Source organism: Mugil cephalus, chromosome 1 (genome assembly GCF_022458985.1).
Source record: "Mugil cephalus isolate CIBA_MC_2020 chromosome 1, CIBA_Mcephalus_1.1, whole genome shotgun sequence".
Taxonomy (NCBI): domain Eukaryota; kingdom Metazoa; phylum Chordata; class Actinopteri; order Mugiliformes; family Mugilidae; genus Mugil; species Mugil cephalus.
In genome coordinates, this window is record NC_061770.1 from 31,139,849 (window position 1) to 31,157,561 (window position 17,713).

Sequence of the window (17,713 nt, forward strand, 5' to 3'; positions counted from 1 at the left end):
AACTGATTATTCCAGAGAAAGTGTGAACAGATGTGTCCTGTCTGTCCACTTGTGTTCAAATCACATGTAAACAGGGTCTGACTGATCTTCTAAAGACTGGATCTTATTTACATCAAGAACCTGTGATTGACAGCTCAGTATTTAACCCTCAGTGGAAAACTGTTGTGAGTTCTGTGGTTTATGTACTGAGTTTGCTCTGTTCATTTCCACATGAAACCCACACATACTGACCAGTACCTGCTCTGAACACTGCACATCATACAGAGAGTAACAGAGCCAATAGAGAGCCTTCAGAAAACAAAACATACACACCCAAAAGACAAAAAGGATAAAAATAGATGAGAAAATGTAAGCGCTGGATTATAGAGGCCATCAGGATCAGGAGGTGGGTAAATTACAGCATTCATGCTCTAGTCCACACATGGGACTCTCTCCTCCAGAGACCATCGGATGGTGGGGGGCGTGGCCAACCTCGTGGATCTGTCAGATCTGGCCACGTCTACAGGAGGAACACCTTTTTAAATGACACATCACTTCTACAGATGACTCCTCTGAAGGAGACTGCAGGTGAAGGTCCAAACTTGTCAGGGATTTAAAATCTTATCTAGTCTTACTGAAAAAAAATCAAACACCATTATAGAAAACTGAAAGTAAATTCATATCAACTTCTATTTTAAGTTGAGAACACTGTTTCTGTTTCTACTCAGATTTCTCATCCTGACGACTAATGGTAAGTTTGTGTAAACTTGACAGATTCAGCTCATATCTTTCCATCTTTATTGATCCAAAACAGTTGATTTAAAAAAAGTAGAAAAAGTAGAAGCAGCCAGAAATAGTAAAGAAGAAACATGGAAACATTACTACCAAGATGGATCAATCATTGATGTGGAAGTTTTAATCACTTATCAGCAGCATCTCACATATTTCTGTTACAAAGTTGAATAAAATGCACAAATATCACTCAATAAATACAAAAGTACCTTCTTTATTAAAAACAATGAACACATGTGGGTTTCTCAAAACATTTACATCCAAATCTGATGATTAGAGGAAACAAGGAGACTTGTTACATTAACTACAATGTTACAACACAATTAATCCAATAAAATGGAGCCAAGTGTTTCCAGAGACTTTCTCTGCAGTGTGTGGTTTCTGCAGGAAGATCTGAGTCGTGCTGTTTCTCATCTATAATGTTGCTGTTTGCTGGATTACTGAACTTTATTGAAGGAGTTCAACTGGGAACTATTTCACTGCAGAGAGACCTGGACTCTGTCTCCAGACTTCCAGGACTTCAGGTCCTTCCACACCAGGTCACCAGAGACAGCATAAAGAGGCTTATAGTCTGGATGGTATATCTGTAAATGTAGTAAATCCAAAGGTCACAGACTCACAGTCAGAAAATAATAATTAGAAAAACTGAAGGAAAAGTAAGAAAATGGAAAATATAACAACATCAATGAAACATCTACAAAGACTCACAGTAACTTTGTCTCCAGCCTTGAGTTTCACTGATGGATGAAATGTGTATGTGATGGGTTCACCATTGTTGATCTGGACTTTTAACTGACATCCTCCCAGTGGTTTGTCCTGCAGGACGGAAATGAAACACAAGAAGAAGAATGAGACACAGAGACAGGAACAAATGAATGCTAGTTTCTTAAAAAGAAATGGATTTTGACTCTTAAAACAACATCACCTGATCAGACGTGTTTCTCAGAATGATAAACTTGTAGTTGTCATTAACCACCACATCGATGTCTCTTGACGTCTCCTGACTGTCTGAGCTGCTGCTGTTCTGTGTTTGTTCAGGTTTGGGAGGAGACGACATCCACAGATTAGTCCTTTCACATCAGTCAGCTTCATGTTCTATCTCTCAATCATTCAGACTTTATTAGTGAAGCACCTCAGTCTTCAGTTTCCTCTTCAGTGACTCCACTTCTTTCTCAGCTCTTCCTCTTTTCTTCTCCTCCTCTTTGAGCTTCTTCTCCCACTGAGAGTGAAGTCACATAAAGAGACATGATGAGAAACATTTACTTTGATTGAGGAACATGACAAACTGATTTGGTTCTAAACTACTTCCTTATTATGGAATTAAAAGATCTGGATTCAACATGAACCTCTGTTTCCAGCTCCTTTATTTCTCTCTGATGTTTCTCTTCATGTTGGTTGATCTGCTTCATTAACTGGTAGAAAGAAGAGATGAAGACAGATTTCATTCCTGATCAGTTCTGTTTAGTGTTTCTCTGAGATGTCATCAAGTCTTGTTCATGATGTTTCCTCTGAGTGGATTTCAATGTTTTTTTTCTCAACTATTTATTGAAGGGAATCGACATTTATGTCATTTATTCTTATTGATATCAAATACATAGTTTTTGCTTCATATGTCATTTGAAATAAACACTGAATTACAAAATGCTTTGTAATTTTGACTGATGCTTTGTATTGTTACAATTACAAAACTTTGTACAAAGTTTGTTCTTCTCTCTCCATGTCTATTAGTTTGTTCTTCACCTCATCTTTTATCTCCTTCAGCTCTTTGTTTCTGGTCTCCATCTGATGTTTCTCCTCTTGAAGCTTCTTGTTGTCACCAGTTAGTTTTTCCAGCTGAGGAGAGAGAAGACAGAAAGAGGTGCTGAGATTAACAACAGACCTCCTTCATGAATGTTCTTTTCTCTTTTCTTCTCATTCAAAGCAGTCAGAGGTTAAAGAAGAGGGTGTCTTTTTGCTCTCGTCTGTTTCTATTTGTCCATGTCAGACTGGTTTAGTTGATCTGAGGGAGGTATTGATATGAAGAATCTACTTTGAATGATGTGTGTGAATAAACTTCTTCTCTCTCCATGTCTATGAGGACGATTGGCTGGAAGCTCTCTCAGATTCGGTAAATAAAACTTTTTAAATGCAAGATAAGACTTGTCAGCGGTGATCACTTCTTTCTTCAGCACATCAGTATACAACAGGAGCAAAGTCACTGTTGTGTTGATCACAGGTAAGTCCTCAACAGTGTTGGGCATGTGACTTTTAAAAAGTAATTAGTTGTAGTTACTAGTTACTTCTCCCAAAAAGTAACTGAGTTAGTAACTGAATTACTCCACTATAAAAGTAACTAGTTACCAGGGAAAGTAACTATTCCGTTACTCTTTAAACTTTTAAGTTTAAATATGTCTAATAATTTGATTTTTTTCTTAGCAGGTTTCACCCAGTTGCATAGAGTAGAATTGTATAGACACGTATTTACACAGAACTTTTAATATTTATTGCCCCTCAGACCCCAACTGGTAGACATATAAGGCTTTCACATCGGCTAAAGTCCCGCTGTGAGAGCTGCGTGTCTGTTTTTTCCTCCCTCATACGTCATCGCGTACATTGCTGGATATAAACACAGTCGCAAAGTCGCCGTTCACCTATGCGCTTCCATTAGCGATCGTGTAACAACACACTCGATTTGTTTGAGAAAAAAAAAGCATCAACAATCTGCCCTTCAGAGATCAGTCTTTATGGGAGAAGATCGAAACTTGTTTTTGAGCTGAAGCTTCTACACTGATCCAGTCTGTCAGGCCGTTCGAGTCAGAATGATCAATCAACCAATCATCATCACCCATGCGGTTGTTTTGCCCCTCCCTCCTCTCACAAAAAAAAAAACTTGAGAACCAAGTAACACGCCCCATTTAATTTTCAGTAACGGAAACGGCTTTATAAAGATGGGAACAGTAATTAGTTACATTACCCCGTGACTGAAAAAAGTAACGCCGTTACTCCCATCACTGCTCCTCAGTAACACGATGATAGTGTTTATGTGTGTACCTACAGGTTTCTCCACCTCTTCAGTCTTTATCTTCAGTTCTTCTTGGGTTTTCTGCAACTCTTCTTCAATCTTCTCATATTTCTCTGTCAGCTATCAGACGGACAGATGGATGATGATCAGTCAGCAGGTTTACTGATCAAACTTTCTTCAAACTCATCAATCTGAACCTTCAATCTTTTACTTCTTGTCTCTTACATCTTTAGTTTCTTCTAAAACCTTCATCTTCACTGTTTCCTCTGTCAGGAGCTTTTCTCCTCTTTCAGCTTCATCTCTGCATCTTTTCTTGGTTTCTGTGTAAAATCAAAGCAGCTGAATTCAACTAGAAAAGACGTTTGCTGGTGTTTTACATCATTAATGTGGTGACTCATCTGTAACTTACTGGTTCTATTTTGTCTCCACACAAAGAAGACACATGCTAAAATAACCATGATGCTAACAGCTAAGCTAACGGCCAAACCAGTGATGAGAGGAACAGCAGAACTGGACGAGGACAAGAAGAAATCATCTGAAATGAAAACACACAGAGTTACATGACATTTCTACACACTCACACACAAACTGTGTCAAACTAAATTCATGTCATGGTCCGTTCTCTAAGCGTGTTCTACCTGGAACATGTATGTGAGCCTCTCTGGTCTGGTGGATGTTGTTCTGTTGGACTCTACAGGTGAAGCTGTTGTTGTGTCTCTTGTCCACAGTCACTCTGCTGCTGACAGTATAGAGGTGATCAGGACCTCTGACTGTCTCTGGAGGTCCAGCACATAACAAGTTTTCCTCAGTGTCCAGCCACAACACCTCAGGCTCTGGATACCAGCCTCTGGATTCACACTGTAACACCACTCCTCCTACTCCTCCTCCTCCTCCTCTGGACATCAGGATTACAGGTGAGGAGGCAGCACCTACAAATGAGAGGTTTTTGAAAGCTTGTTGATAGTATCATGACATTCTCACATACCCTGGGAGCAATGGTGTCTTTGTTTTAGGGGCTGTTGGGACATGGCCCCATGAGAGGGTACTGCTTTGAAGGGAGGGTTATAAACTTCTTGTATCAAAAATGTTGTCAAGCGCAAGTTAATAATAAATAACAAACTTGATTTGAAGCAAGGTATGGGTATTGCAGAGGACAGCTTGCTCGGATGATGTACGTAACGTAACATAGCTAATTCTCTTTTCATTCATTCATTGCATGATGAATTGAGTTAACTACCTGGCTAGTCAGCCATTCCTCATGTGGGCTCCCAACCGGGCTGTTTACCTGTCAGTGGAGCTGAAGTGGCTGTTTGTATGACTGTAGTACATTGTGTGTGGTGACTTTGTATATTAGTTGCTGTGTATTGAGTGTGCACCTTTCACGACATGAGCTGTGCATTGTGTTTTTATTGTTGTCACGTGTGTGATATGGTGAGATCTTGAACACCCACCATTTGGTGGTGCTACTGATACGATAACATATGTTGTCAGATTGGCATTGTTTGTGTGATGGCATTATTCGGTTGGAATTTTGTAGTCAGCTGCTGTTGTCCCCTCTCTTACTTGCTACTATGTTTTTTTTTTTTTTTTTTTGCGAGGGTATTTATTATAATTTCTCAATTACATTATATAATTTTCCAGCTGGCACCACCACAATTTCCAAACCAGAATCACCACTGCCTGGGAGTCAAATCAATGTCCCCTCTTGTACATGTCTTGTGGTGGAAAGTTTATTCTCATATCTCTCCATTGAGAAACTGATTCTGCTCCAGCGAACATCTGCCAGGCCAATCTGATTGTTCAGGGGTGGGGCTTCTGTGCTTAAGTGACGCAGAGTCTCCTGTGTTAATGCAGATCTCTACCCAGAGCCTCACTCTGAAGCTGATGTCCACCTCCCCAGAACACAAGATAAAGAACACAAGAACTGTGATTAGTCTAACTGTCTAGACTTTGTGGCTCATGGGTATTGTAGTAGTTAAAGAAAATGACATAACATGAGCCGCATGGTGCTGTCAGACCGTGGTAAATGGTTTGTGGACAACCTGCTGGGCCACAACCGCTCCAACCAACCTCCTGGGAGAACCCCAACCATGAAATACTTCACTACTACTACTACTACACATCACGTCTCACTCACCTACAACAAGCTGAGCGGTGGCATCTCGGTTCAGCTCTGGAGCGAAGCACCTGTACGTCCCCTGGTCTGGAAGTTTCACTGAGGACAGCTTCAGCGAGATGTTTCCCTGCTTCAGTTCGTGGGTGAACAGAGACGTCCTGCTGCGGAAGGACGGGTGTTTTCTAGACTGCAGATCCTGGGCGTCGCGCCACACCAGGACGAACCTGGGGTCCAGATCAGGCCTGGACCACTCCACGGTCATATCAGAGGCATCGATGGCGGGCTGAAGATGACACGGCAACACGATGTCAGCACCAACGAGAGCTACGATTGGTTGAGATGGACCAACCACATCAGACTGACCTGGAAAAGAAATAAAGTCTGTCAGTAACGTCACGTTTGGAAGGTTTAAACTATCAGAGAGCTAGTGATGTGCTGGATTTACCTCTGCATGAGTGGATCATAGAGAGCACCATAAGGTAAGTGAATGCACCACGGGGTCTGAGCTCCTCTCCAAACATCCTGGAAATAAAACGTAAAATAAATATTTGATCTTGTATGAGACACTAAAACGTGACCCAACGTACACCTACAAAATAATAAACTACCTACAGCAGTTTAAGAAGGCAACCAACAGACTCCTTTACTACCATTTGTACTCAGGGAAACCACACCGTGTATTTACGGACTTCCCAAAATACACATGGAAGGAGCCCCTCTCAGACCCATTGTCAGCAGCATAAACTCAGACCTATAACACTGCTAAGCATTTGGCATCCATCCTCTTTCTGTTGGTGGGCCACACCCCTCACCACATTGAAAACTCCAGGGGCCTCATTTATCAAACCGTGTGTAGAATAGGTTCTAAATTCTGACGTAGGAATAAAATTTAGAAGGTGTGTAAGTACAAAAAAATCTGTATTTATCAAACATGCGGACAGAATTCCAGTACTTGGGACCCACTGCCCTGCATGTTTTAGATGTTTCTGTCCTCCACCACACCTGATTCAAATGATCAGCTCGTCATCAAGTTCTGCAGTGGCCTGATGAGGAGCCATTCACTTGAATGAGGTGTGTTGGAGGAGGGAAACATCAAGAAAATGCAGGGCAGTGAGTCCCAAGGACCGGAATTGAGAAACACTGGGTTAGGCTGATGGAGGGAGGTAGGTGTACACATGATTTCACGCTGGTGGACAGGAGAATTGAAATACAGGAATATTGTTAGGCTGAGGTTGCATTGTGTTGTATTTTGTATTGTTAAATGGGTGTGACAATTCCTGTTTTGTGTTTTGGACTTGTGTCCATGCTGGCTTGAGTGCAGCTGGTAGCTGTTTGGACATAATCACATATCATTTTAAATGTTTAAAATTATAAACATAATAATTTGAAATGTTAATCAGTGTGTATTTTAACAGAGCAGATTAATGCTCCAAAGCTTGTTCCCTGCAGAGGACATGGTTTTCAAAATCCTCCAGTAGCACAAGACAAGCAATGGTACTTGTAAGTTTACGTTTCAAATGTCTTTTATTGCTTGTCCCACCAATTATTCAAAGTGTCTGCTCATTTATGATGATCAGTATTATTATTAGAGGAGAATATATATGGTAACCTGTGAAGCTTGAGATGCTGCTGAACACTGCAGCTGTCTTAATGTGTTCTACGTGTAGTTCCACAGTTCTACCACTAGATTTTGTATACGGTCAGAGTTGTGCATAAAATTACAGTATAAATTGATAAATTCCATACTTAACATCAGAATGTCCCTACACACGGTTGATAAATCAATGCAATGGACAGCAACAGAAAACACTGCTAATTTACACAATGACATTGATATACACGCCTGTCACATTCTGATTTTGTCACTGTCAGACTGTGTCACTGCAGAAGCTCAGGACTGTAAGCAGCATAAAAACATAGCAAAGTTTTGGTCTCCCACGATCTTTATTGGAAGCATGAATTAGGTGAAATAGCCCTATGTCAGGTTTGGGGAATTGCACAGATCAGGGAATGCATTTGCAACTGTTTATGCAGCTTGTATAGCTACATGGAACATTTTATCATTCATGGCAGCACATTGTCAAGACCATGAGATTTATGGCCTGAAGAACTGAAGAAGCTACTTGGATGAGTGGTGAAACATCTTCAACAAATTCTACAAGTCCAGTTGACTTTCTTTAAATGCCTTTTGGGTTGTTTACTGTCCAATTAATATTAACCTTAGGACTTTAACCTTCATTTAGCGTTGAGTCTGTCTGTATTAACTCTTGGTAATGTAATCTCTTTGAACTTTCTAGCTGTGGTCTAAACCCGGATCCAAAAAGAAGATTGTTTTAGATAGAAGTTAGATGAAGTAAGAATGAGATAAAATAAAAATCAGACAGCGACGTACCTGCTGCATGAAGTGTCTCTGATTTCACACTGACTGGACTTTGAGCCTGTTGTCAGGCAAAACAACAATCAACAATCAAAACCATGAGCAATAAAACATCTTGATACAGGAACTCAGAGAGAGTACGGCCTTAATGAGGCAGACAAAGTTCAGACACGTTCTGCCACACAGCTTTGTGTGAACTTTTATAGTTTTATATGGTCGTGTGTTCACTGCAGGAACTGTTCCAGGGAGTAACTGCAATCTGCCTAGTCCACCCTACTTCCATTTATTTTAGAAGGTTAGATTTAGTGTTTAGGAAGTGTTTTTGGCTTATTTTTAATCACTTCAACCAGCCACAACGGAGGTGATTGATTGAAGGGCCTTGTTGAAGAGGCCAAAAGCTTGTTGCATGCTCCACAAGAAGCTGGAAATGTGTTCTTGATCCTAGGGCTACAAGGACAAGAACAAAGTTCTTACTGGCCAGGTCATCTATACTTCATGAAAAACTCTGGGTAAGTCCTCATAGAGCCCTCCCATAACAGCATATATCACACACGCTAAGCATTGCGGGAGTTGTGGCAGACAGATGACAAGAAGCACTTTTCTTATTATCTTATGGATGTTGGCCAATCGTTTTAATGACTGTCAGATCACACCATTCATTCAGCATGCACCCACACACAGTATGATCTCTACCCAGGAGACAGTAGTGGTCACACTGCAAATACAGGTACATCTCAAAAAATAAGACTATCATTTCATGCCTTTATTTCTTGTAATGTTCATGTTTATGGCTTAAAGATGACGAAAACCCAAAACTCGCTGTCTCAAAAAATTTGAATATTATGGAAAAGTTCGATATTAGACACTCATTGCTTCACATCCAGTTAGTGAATGAACTCAAAACCTGGAAAGGTTTCCTGAGCCTTTAAATGTTCTCTCAGTCTGGGTCAGTAGGCTACACAATCATGGGGTAGACTGCTGACTTACTGGTAGTGCTGTTTCCAAGCTGTATCCAAGCATATTCATAGAAGGTTGAGTGGAAGGAAAAGGTGTGGTAGGAAAAGGTGGACCAGAAACAGGGACGACCGCAGCTTTGAGATGATTGTCAAGCTTTAAAAGGTTCATGTAGATGCTGATTTCATTTTCCAGCAGGACTTTGGAACCTGTCCACATTGCCAAAGGTACCAACAGCTGGTTCAGTGACCATGAGGTTACTCTGCTTGATTGGCCAGCAAACTCACCTGACCTGAACCCCATAGAGAATCTATCAACTATTGTCAAGAGGAAGGTTAGAGACACCAGACCCTACAATGCAGATGACCTGAAGGCTGCTATCAAAACAATCTGGGCTTCCATTACACCTCAGCAGAGCCGCAAGATGATCACCTTCTGCCACGCCACACTGATGCAGGAATTCATGCAAAACGAGGCTCAAACTAGTACTGAGTGCATAAAAATGGACATATTTTTCAGTAGCCTGACATTTGTGTTGATATTATAATCTTTTATTATAATTTTTTGAGAAACTGAGTTTTGGGTTTTCCTCATCCGTAAAACATAAACATGAAAATTACAAGAAATAAAGGCTTGAAATATTTATCTCCATGTGTAATGAATCTAGACAATATATGAGTTTCACTTTCTGAAGTGACTGACAAAAAATACTGAACTTTTTCACAATATTCAAATTTTTTGAGATGTACCTACAGCATGTGAGAACTAACAGAGTGGCCACTAGCATTTCCATGTTCTGCATTAACCACAGCCACTTACAGTTTGTCAAGTGAGTTGAGATCTCAGCCGACCAACAGCTTAAAAGCACGGTACTAAGTGTATGTTCGGAACTTGAATTAAAAGAATATGAAAATATAATACTATGATTGAAGAATGATTTTGATTAATCGTGTTGATTTTCAGTGAGTGATTATTATACAACGAAGGTAAGATGAATAATAGTTGAAGCAGTGTAACTAAATGTTTGTGAAATCAGGAGCAGAATAAGAAAAACAGGATACAGATGGCCAGCAGTGGGGTAAAAAGGGGAACTGAAACCTTATGGCCTAAGAGCAGGTCAGGACATGTCCAAACACATAGTTAGTGGAAAAGTACAGAGAGTGAACTAATGTCCAAGTATTAATTAATAAGTCATGAATGTAACACCCTTATTGGATAAAAGTAGTGGGGTGATGGTTAGTCATGATGATGTGTGGAAAATAGGATGTGTCTCGATTTAAGTGTATAAAAGATGTATTGCAGAAGTATTTTACGGGAATTTCACCTCGGACACAGACTGTGCTGCATGCGGACTGAGCCAACTCCCTTGCAGTACTATTTTGGCTTTTAGAGTTTGGTCTGGATTCCCCCTGCCTAGCAGACGAAGATTGGCTTGTCTTTCACACTTTGGATTTCTACTTCTTGGACTTTGTACGGAGTCGAGGAAACCGTTTTGGAATACATTTGAGAAGGAATTAAGGGATTTACCGAAGGACAGAATCATCGTTCACCGGGACTTCCCTATTTTACCAACTCCCTCAGCGGCAGTAAGAGGAACTAGGTTTGGGTGTGGCCACATCGGCCGTGCGGCTCACTCGACGCCTATTCTTCCCTAAAAAGGATTTTTGGACAGTTTTGGACATTTTCAAATTACCCCTACTTCACCTGTCTCATAAGTAATTCTTTTCGATTAAGCGATTTTTTTAGAACAGAATCTGAGAGAGATATTTCTGATTAGGTATTACAAGATTGAGATTTTAATTGATTTTTAAATATTCATACTTTACGTTAACCAATGTCTGATTTTGGATTTGATTGATCAATTGAGCTGTTGCAAATCGCTTATGCTGAACCTGCAAATAAAATTTGGCTCTAAAGGTCAGTAGTCTTTGCTGACGGTTATTTTTCCCTTTTTGCTGGTACTCAAGACAGTAAAACTATAGGCAATCTTAATGGTAGCTCAGACACCTAGCTCTTATTGGTCACACTAGTCGATTCCACTTAAAACCATTCTTATGTCCCTAGGGCTTCCAGCTTAGCCTTTAAACTATAACCTGGCACGTACCAAGTGCACAGATCCATTAGGGGTAAGCCACCACAACTGGCGGGACTCAACTTCGGACCCAGTTGCGGGAAGCTTCCCTGACTGGTGGTTCCGGGGGACGTGAGGAAGCGGGGCAGACGTCAGGATTGAGGGTGGTTAGAAGCCAGGCGAGTTACCCCGCCTACAGCTTGAGTAGTGCTATCACTGAGTTCAGTTGGAGTAATACTCCGCTGACGTGAAGCCATAACCCTATATAAACGGAGGAGCTGTCATACTAGTTCGGGGATCTAACAAGTTTCTGACCAATCAAAGAATGGTTGATGTGTTGAGAACAAGCTGAGAGAAATCACAAATGAACCAATGAACTTCTCGCTGCTATGGCTCCTCCTGTAAAAAGTAGCCTTAAGGCTACAAGTGTTTTAGTTTACCTTCATAGTGACACATCATGTTATTTTTGTAACTCTGGTGAGTGTATCCATTTCATTTTGCAGCCCTCGAGACGGGTCATAAGATTACCTTGTTCAGACCAGAACTAAACACGTCAGTAAAGTCAGTGAAACTTAGAAACATTTAAAATCTGATTAAAGTCAACGTGAAGAAAACCTGTTTCAATTCAAAAAGGAAAACAACTTATTAGTTCACATCATCCATTGAAGAAACTAACTTTATCTTGTCAAATGAAGTCACATTTCCAAGTTCAGATCAATTTAACTAAATTCATATCAGCTTCCATTTTAAGTTGAGAACACTAATGTTTCTGTTTATAATTAGATGCAAGTTTGTGTGAACTTCAGACAGATTCAGCTCATATCTTTCTACAAATTTAACATTTATTTCGTTTTCTTCAATGTGTTCCATCTAGGATGGAATTGGATTGATCCAAAACAGTTGATTTGAAAATGCTGAGATGGAGAAGCAGTCAGAAATACTAAAGAATAAAAAATGTTACTACCAAGTGGATCAATCATTGATGTGGAAGCTTTAATCACTTATCAGCAGAATCTCACATATTTCTGCTACAAAGTTGAATAAAATGAACAAATATCAGTTTATAAATACAAAAGTACATTCTTTATTCAAAAAAAAAAAAAATCAACACATGTAGGTTTTTCAAAATAAGAGTTGACATTTACATCCACATATTAACTGTTATTTTCATCTGTTAATTGGAGGAAACAAGGAGACTTGTTACATAGAATCTAAAACACTGACGTCATCCTGTAAAAGTCTTTAAACAAACCAACGTTCACATCAAACTTGACTAATCCAATAAAATGAAGTGTTTCCAGAGACTTTCTCTGCAGTGTGTGGTTTCTGCAGGAAGATCTGAGTCGTGCTGTTTCTCATCTATAATGTTGCTGTTTGCTGGATTACTGAACTTTATTGAAGGAGTTCAACTGGGAACTATTTCACTGCAGAGAGACCTGGACTCTGTCTCCAGACTTCCAGGACTTCAGGTCCTTCCACACCAGGTCACCAGGTACAGTAAAACGAGGCTTATGGTCTGGATAGCATATCTGTAAATGTAGTAAATACAAAGGTCACAGAGTCACAGTCAGAAAATAATAATTAGAAAAACTGAAGGAAAAGTAAGAAAATGGAAAATATAACAACATCAATGAAACATCTACAAAGACTCACAGTAACAGAGTTTCTAGCCTTGAGTTTCACTGATGGATCAAATGTGTATGTGATGGGTTCACTATTGTTGATCTGGACTTTTAACTGACGTCCTCCCAGTGGTTTGTCCTGCAGGACGGAAATGAAACACAAAAAGAAGAATGAGACACAGAGACAGGAACAAATGAATGTTTGTGTCTATTAAACCTGTTGCATCAATATTTTCTATGAAAAAAATAGAGAAAATAGATTTAGTCTCTTAAAGCAACATCACCTGATCAGACTTGTTTTGTAGACTTATATATTTGGTCTTGCCATTAATGACCACATTGATGTCTCTTAACATCTCCTGACTGTCTGAGCTGCTGCTGTTCTGTGTTCGTTCAGGTTTGATTCTCTCTGACTGGGAGGAGACGACATCCACAGATTAGTCCTTTCACATCAGTCAGCTTCATGTTCTGTCTCTCAATCATTCAGACTTTATTAGTGAAGCACCTCAGTCTCCAGTTTCCTCTTCAGTGTCTCCACTTCTTTCTCAGCTCTTTCTCTTTTCTTCTCCTCCTCTTTGAGCTTCTTCTCCCACTGAGAGTGAAGTCACATAAAGAGACATGATGAGAAACATTTACTTTGATTGAGGAACATGACAAACTGATTTGGTTCTAAATTACTTCCTTATTATGGAATTAAAAGATGTGGATTCAACATGAACCTCTGTTTCCAGCTCCTTTATTTCTCTCTGATGTTTCTCTTCCTGTTGGTTGAGAAAGAAGAGATGAAGACAGATTTCATTCCTGATCAATTCTGTTTATAGTTTTTTTGAGATGCCATCAAGGAATTAAAAGACTTTGGTTTCCACGAAAAACACAGCACTGAAACAACCCCCTTCAAGATACTAAATGCAGTTGTATCATTTCATCAGTAGATGGAGCAAAAGTCACGGTTGAGTCTGAAGGTGTCAGTGTTTTCACATCATAGACTGTACAAAAAGTGGACGCGATGACAACTCCTTTAAATTGAAGTCAAAACATGTGAAGCTTCTCCTGGTGCCAAACTAAAACAATAAACTACAAGGAAAATATACAAATCAATGTAGTGTAATCCAATAATCTTTGTAACTAGTGGAGGTAGAGCAGACGTCACCAGAGAGTGTAAAGGAAATGTTGATGGGTCATTGATAACATGGCTCCAGTCCAGAGTCTCATTAATACTGATGAGACTCTGAATCAAAACTTAAACATGATGGCGCCACCCGTTTCACTGGGATACTAGCGTCACTTTGACAAATGGAAGGAAGTGGAGAAATGTCAGACAGACAGATGGATTATGATCAGTCAGCAGGTTTACTTCATCAACCTTTCTTCAAACTGATCAATCTAAACCTTTAATCTTTTACTTCTTGTCTCTTACATCTTTAGTTTCTTCTAAAACTTTCATCTTCACTGTTTCCTCTGTCAGGAGCTTTTCTCCTCTCTCAGCTTCATCTCTGGATCTTTTCTTGGTTTCTGTGTAAAATCAAAGCAGCTGAATTCAAGTAGAAAAGACGTTTGCTGGTGTTTTACATCATTAATGTGGTGACTCATCTGTAACTTACTGGTTCTATTTTGTCTCCACACAAAGAAGACACCTGCTAAAATAACCATGATGCTAACAGCTAAGCTAACAGCCAAACCAGTGATGATGGGAAGAACTGGAACTGTTCTTCCCATCATCCCATCAGCAGAACTGGAGGAGGACAAGAAGAAATCATCTGAAATGAAAACACATAGAGTTACATGACATTTCTACACAATCACACACAAACTGTGTCAAACTAAAATCATGTCATGGTCCGTTCTCTAAGCGTGTTCTACCTGGAACATGTATGTGAGCCTCTCTGGTCTGGTGGGTGTCGTTCTGTTGGACTCTACAGGTGAAGCTGTTGTTGTGTCTCTTGTCCACAGTTACTCTGCTGCTGACAGTATAGAGGTCATCAGGACCTCTGAGTGTCTCTGGAGGTCCAGCAGAGAGCAGGTTTCCCTCAGCGTCCAGCCACAACACCTCAGGCTCTGGATACCAGCCTCTAGATTCACACTGTAACACCACTCCTCCTCCTCCTCTTCCTTCACTGGTGATGTTGTTGAACATCCGGATGACAGGTGAGGAGGCAGCACCTACAAATGAGAGGCTTTTGAAAGCTTGTTGACAGTATCATGACATTCTCACACACCCTGGGAGCAATGGTGTCTTTGTATTAGGGGCTGTTTACCTTTCTGTGGAACTGAAATGGCTATTTGTGTGGCCAGATTAACGCTGCTGGGCCTATCAGATTGTTTTTCGTCAGTGATGACAATAACGAAATTGTTTCTGCTTTATTAATCATGACAATAACGAGATGATGACAAGTTAAACATGACTCTTTGATGATTAAAAAATGACGAGACGTGTGTGAGTTTTTGTTGACGAGACGAAACTAGTTGTAAATGTTAGTGGGTGATCTGTCAGATGTTCAAAATGCATGACATTCCTATTCCTATTCCTATTGTGCGTGTAATCTGTCTGTCAAAAGCAGTGCTGCTGCATCTTATCTTTGATTGGTCACGCCCACCACATGCAGCGCACATTCTGCACAACACGCCTGCAACCAGTCAGTTGGTGACTAGTCACACACACAGACACACACAATTGAGTTTATTAAGTCATTGTTGCTCTACAATGTTACTCGATTCTCCGACAATCAGCTTGTGATGAATTTCATAGTGAACTTAAGGTTTTCCACATAAGTCCTGCCACAAATGGGCTGCTAACATCAGGCTAAAGTTAGCTTGGTTATGTCATTCATTGCTGTTACTGTCATGTGTAGAACATGCAGGGATTTTTGGCCAGGTGAGTATAACATGTTGTCATATGGACCCATGTCCAAGTAACTGAAACATGGAGGAAAATGTAGCATTTCAGACCTGTTGCTGTTTCACATGTGTCTTAATGAACAACACACTTCTGTAGCTAATGTAACGCTAGCAGCATGTTTAGCCATGTTTATATCCAATGACAGTATGATCTGGTCTGGTAAACAAGGTCAAGTTGAGCATATGTGTTCCTCATCCATTGCTCATATTTTGGATATGTGTATGTTTATTTAACTTTAGCAAATTCTCAGAAATTGCCAAAGTCAGACTGTTTTTGCTAATGAACATTGCTTCCACTGGTACCTCTTTGTGTAATACATAAACTTTAGTAGATCGGAAAGTATTTGCTGTTGTGTGGAAACATCATATCTCTAAAACCATTCCTTTATTATCGTAATTGAAAATAGCCGATGTAGAAACTCACAGTGTGTTGCAATGTGTTGATCTTGTAGATGGTCGATTTTCACAACTTTTGTGGGACACTCTTGTATGATGCAGTGGGCATCAATTCACGAGAAAAACACACATTGAAAAAAATGATAAAAGATAAAAGGTTTCTTCCCAACAGCAATGAAGTACAACACGGCAGCATTTCATCTCCATCAATAGGAAAGTCTATACTGGAGCTTTAAATCTGGTAGGAATCTGGTTATTATACAAAGGCATTAAGGATAACTGTTGTTTTATGAATTGCAACACTTGATAAAACCTGTCAACCTTGATTCCAAATTCCATCACTTATTGACCTAAATTAATTTATTAAAGTACTAGTACTAACTGACTAAAACCTTTTTGAATTTTTGTTGACTACAACTGTCACATAAAAAAGTGACTAAAATTTGAAACTAAAAGCATTTCATCCAAAAGACTAAGACTAAATCTAAAATGGCTGCCAAAAACAACACTGTTTTGGGGTGGGGCTTTATTCGGTGATGGAGTAACCCGCATAATGACCCAGTGCAAACAAACAGCCATCTGTTCTACAGCCAACTACGGCGCATCGTCACTGGCGGTAAAAAGCGGCAAAGATGTTGGATGGGGGTACGGGGTGTGATTGCATATCCGTCCATATGTGTGTGTATGTGTAGGCCTGGAGAGCCGCTTCGCCTGGAATCACAATCTTGGTGCCTCAGTTCAGCGACAACCTTGATTGGGTCCCAAACAGAGTCAACTATCAGCAGGTGTCTGTGGGAAGTGGGGGAGGAATGCAAGAGCGTCTCACTGCAGTGATCTTCAGGGAAGGCCAGTGCTGTGTGAGGGCGCCTAACCAGATAAGATTGGGAATTGTTTGGTCTTGGTGTGAGAAGACGCATTTGTTTGCACGACTACTCTGTTTGTCCATTCTGGTCTCCTAATCGATCCATTTCCCTTTGCAAAGCCGAAAGCTCCTCCATGATGTTTTTGTGAATTTGTGGTCGATAGCCACAGTCTGAGTGCCAACGGCTCTGCCCACCGCTCCAATCATGTTGGGCAGCTTTATGGGGCTTTGGACAGCTGTCACCGTTCTTTGATTTCCTCAATAAATCAGGGCAATGCCTAATCCAATCAGCAAAAGACCTATGATCATGGTTCCAAATAGACAGATGTCTTCAATTCCATGGAAAGAGCCGCCAGACACTAACCCTCCACCTCTCCCATGCGTCCTTCATGTAGCCAGCTGCAAATGTTCCGGCAGGGCAGTATGGCTCCCACCAAGGCCAGGCTTCTTGACGAAAAAATTGTGTCAACAACGTTTAGAGACCAGCTAATTCAATTCAATTCAAGTTTTTTTTTTGTAGCTTGGAGAGCAGTGCAGAGAGAGTCTCTCAAAAGTATAGACAGTAGACAGACGAGACGAGAGTAGCAAAGCAGGGAAGATAAGGAAGAGGAGAGGGAAGAAAAATTTGACTGCCTTCGTTGGGAGCCA

General features: G+C 40.3%; 1 protein-coding gene and 3 long non-coding RNA genes across 4 annotated transcripts; all 4 read right to left on the bottom strand.

The window, feature by feature from the left end:
- Positions 1-869: 869 nt before the first annotated feature.
- On the bottom strand, positions 870-1,973 carry LOC125016686. The gene is made up of 4 exons (XR_007113732.1): positions 1,904-1,973; positions 1,697-1,795; positions 1,480-1,587; positions 870-1,355 (listed from the first exon to the last, which is right to left on the bottom strand). It is a non-coding gene; the product is annotated as an uncharacterized LOC125016686 (long non-coding RNA).
- Positions 1,974-2,103: 130 nt separating this feature from the next.
- On the bottom strand, positions 2,104-9,302 carry LOC125015985 (butyrophilin subfamily 3 member A2-like). Its single transcript, XM_047598135.1, has 9 exons — positions 9,253-9,302; positions 8,281-8,326; positions 6,334-6,410; positions 5,910-6,251; positions 4,411-4,701; positions 4,182-4,307; positions 3,998-4,092; positions 3,802-3,892; positions 2,104-2,604 (listed from the first exon to the last, which is right to left on the bottom strand). Exons 3-9 carry the CDS (start codon positions 6,407-6,409, stop codon positions 2,585-2,587), a joined length of 1,041 nt encoding a protein of 346 aa, XP_047454091.1. The 5' UTR covers position 6,410; positions 8,281-8,326; positions 9,253-9,302; the 3' UTR covers positions 2,104-2,584.
- A 3,346-nt stretch (positions 9,303-12,648) lies between these two features.
- Positions 12,649-14,309, bottom strand: LOC125016725. The gene is made up of 5 exons (XR_007113741.1): positions 13,632-14,309; positions 13,418-13,504; positions 13,197-13,325; positions 12,944-13,051; positions 12,649-12,819 (listed from the first exon to the last, which is right to left on the bottom strand). It is a non-coding gene; the product is annotated as an uncharacterized LOC125016725 (long non-coding RNA).
- Positions 14,310-14,367: 58 nt separating this feature from the next.
- Positions 14,368-14,831, bottom strand: LOC125016790. The gene is made up of 3 exons (XR_007113758.1): positions 14,773-14,831; positions 14,514-14,669; positions 14,368-14,424 (listed from the first exon to the last, which is right to left on the bottom strand). It is a non-coding gene; the product is annotated as an uncharacterized LOC125016790 (long non-coding RNA).
- Between the last annotated feature and the right edge of the window lie 2,882 nt (positions 14,832-17,713).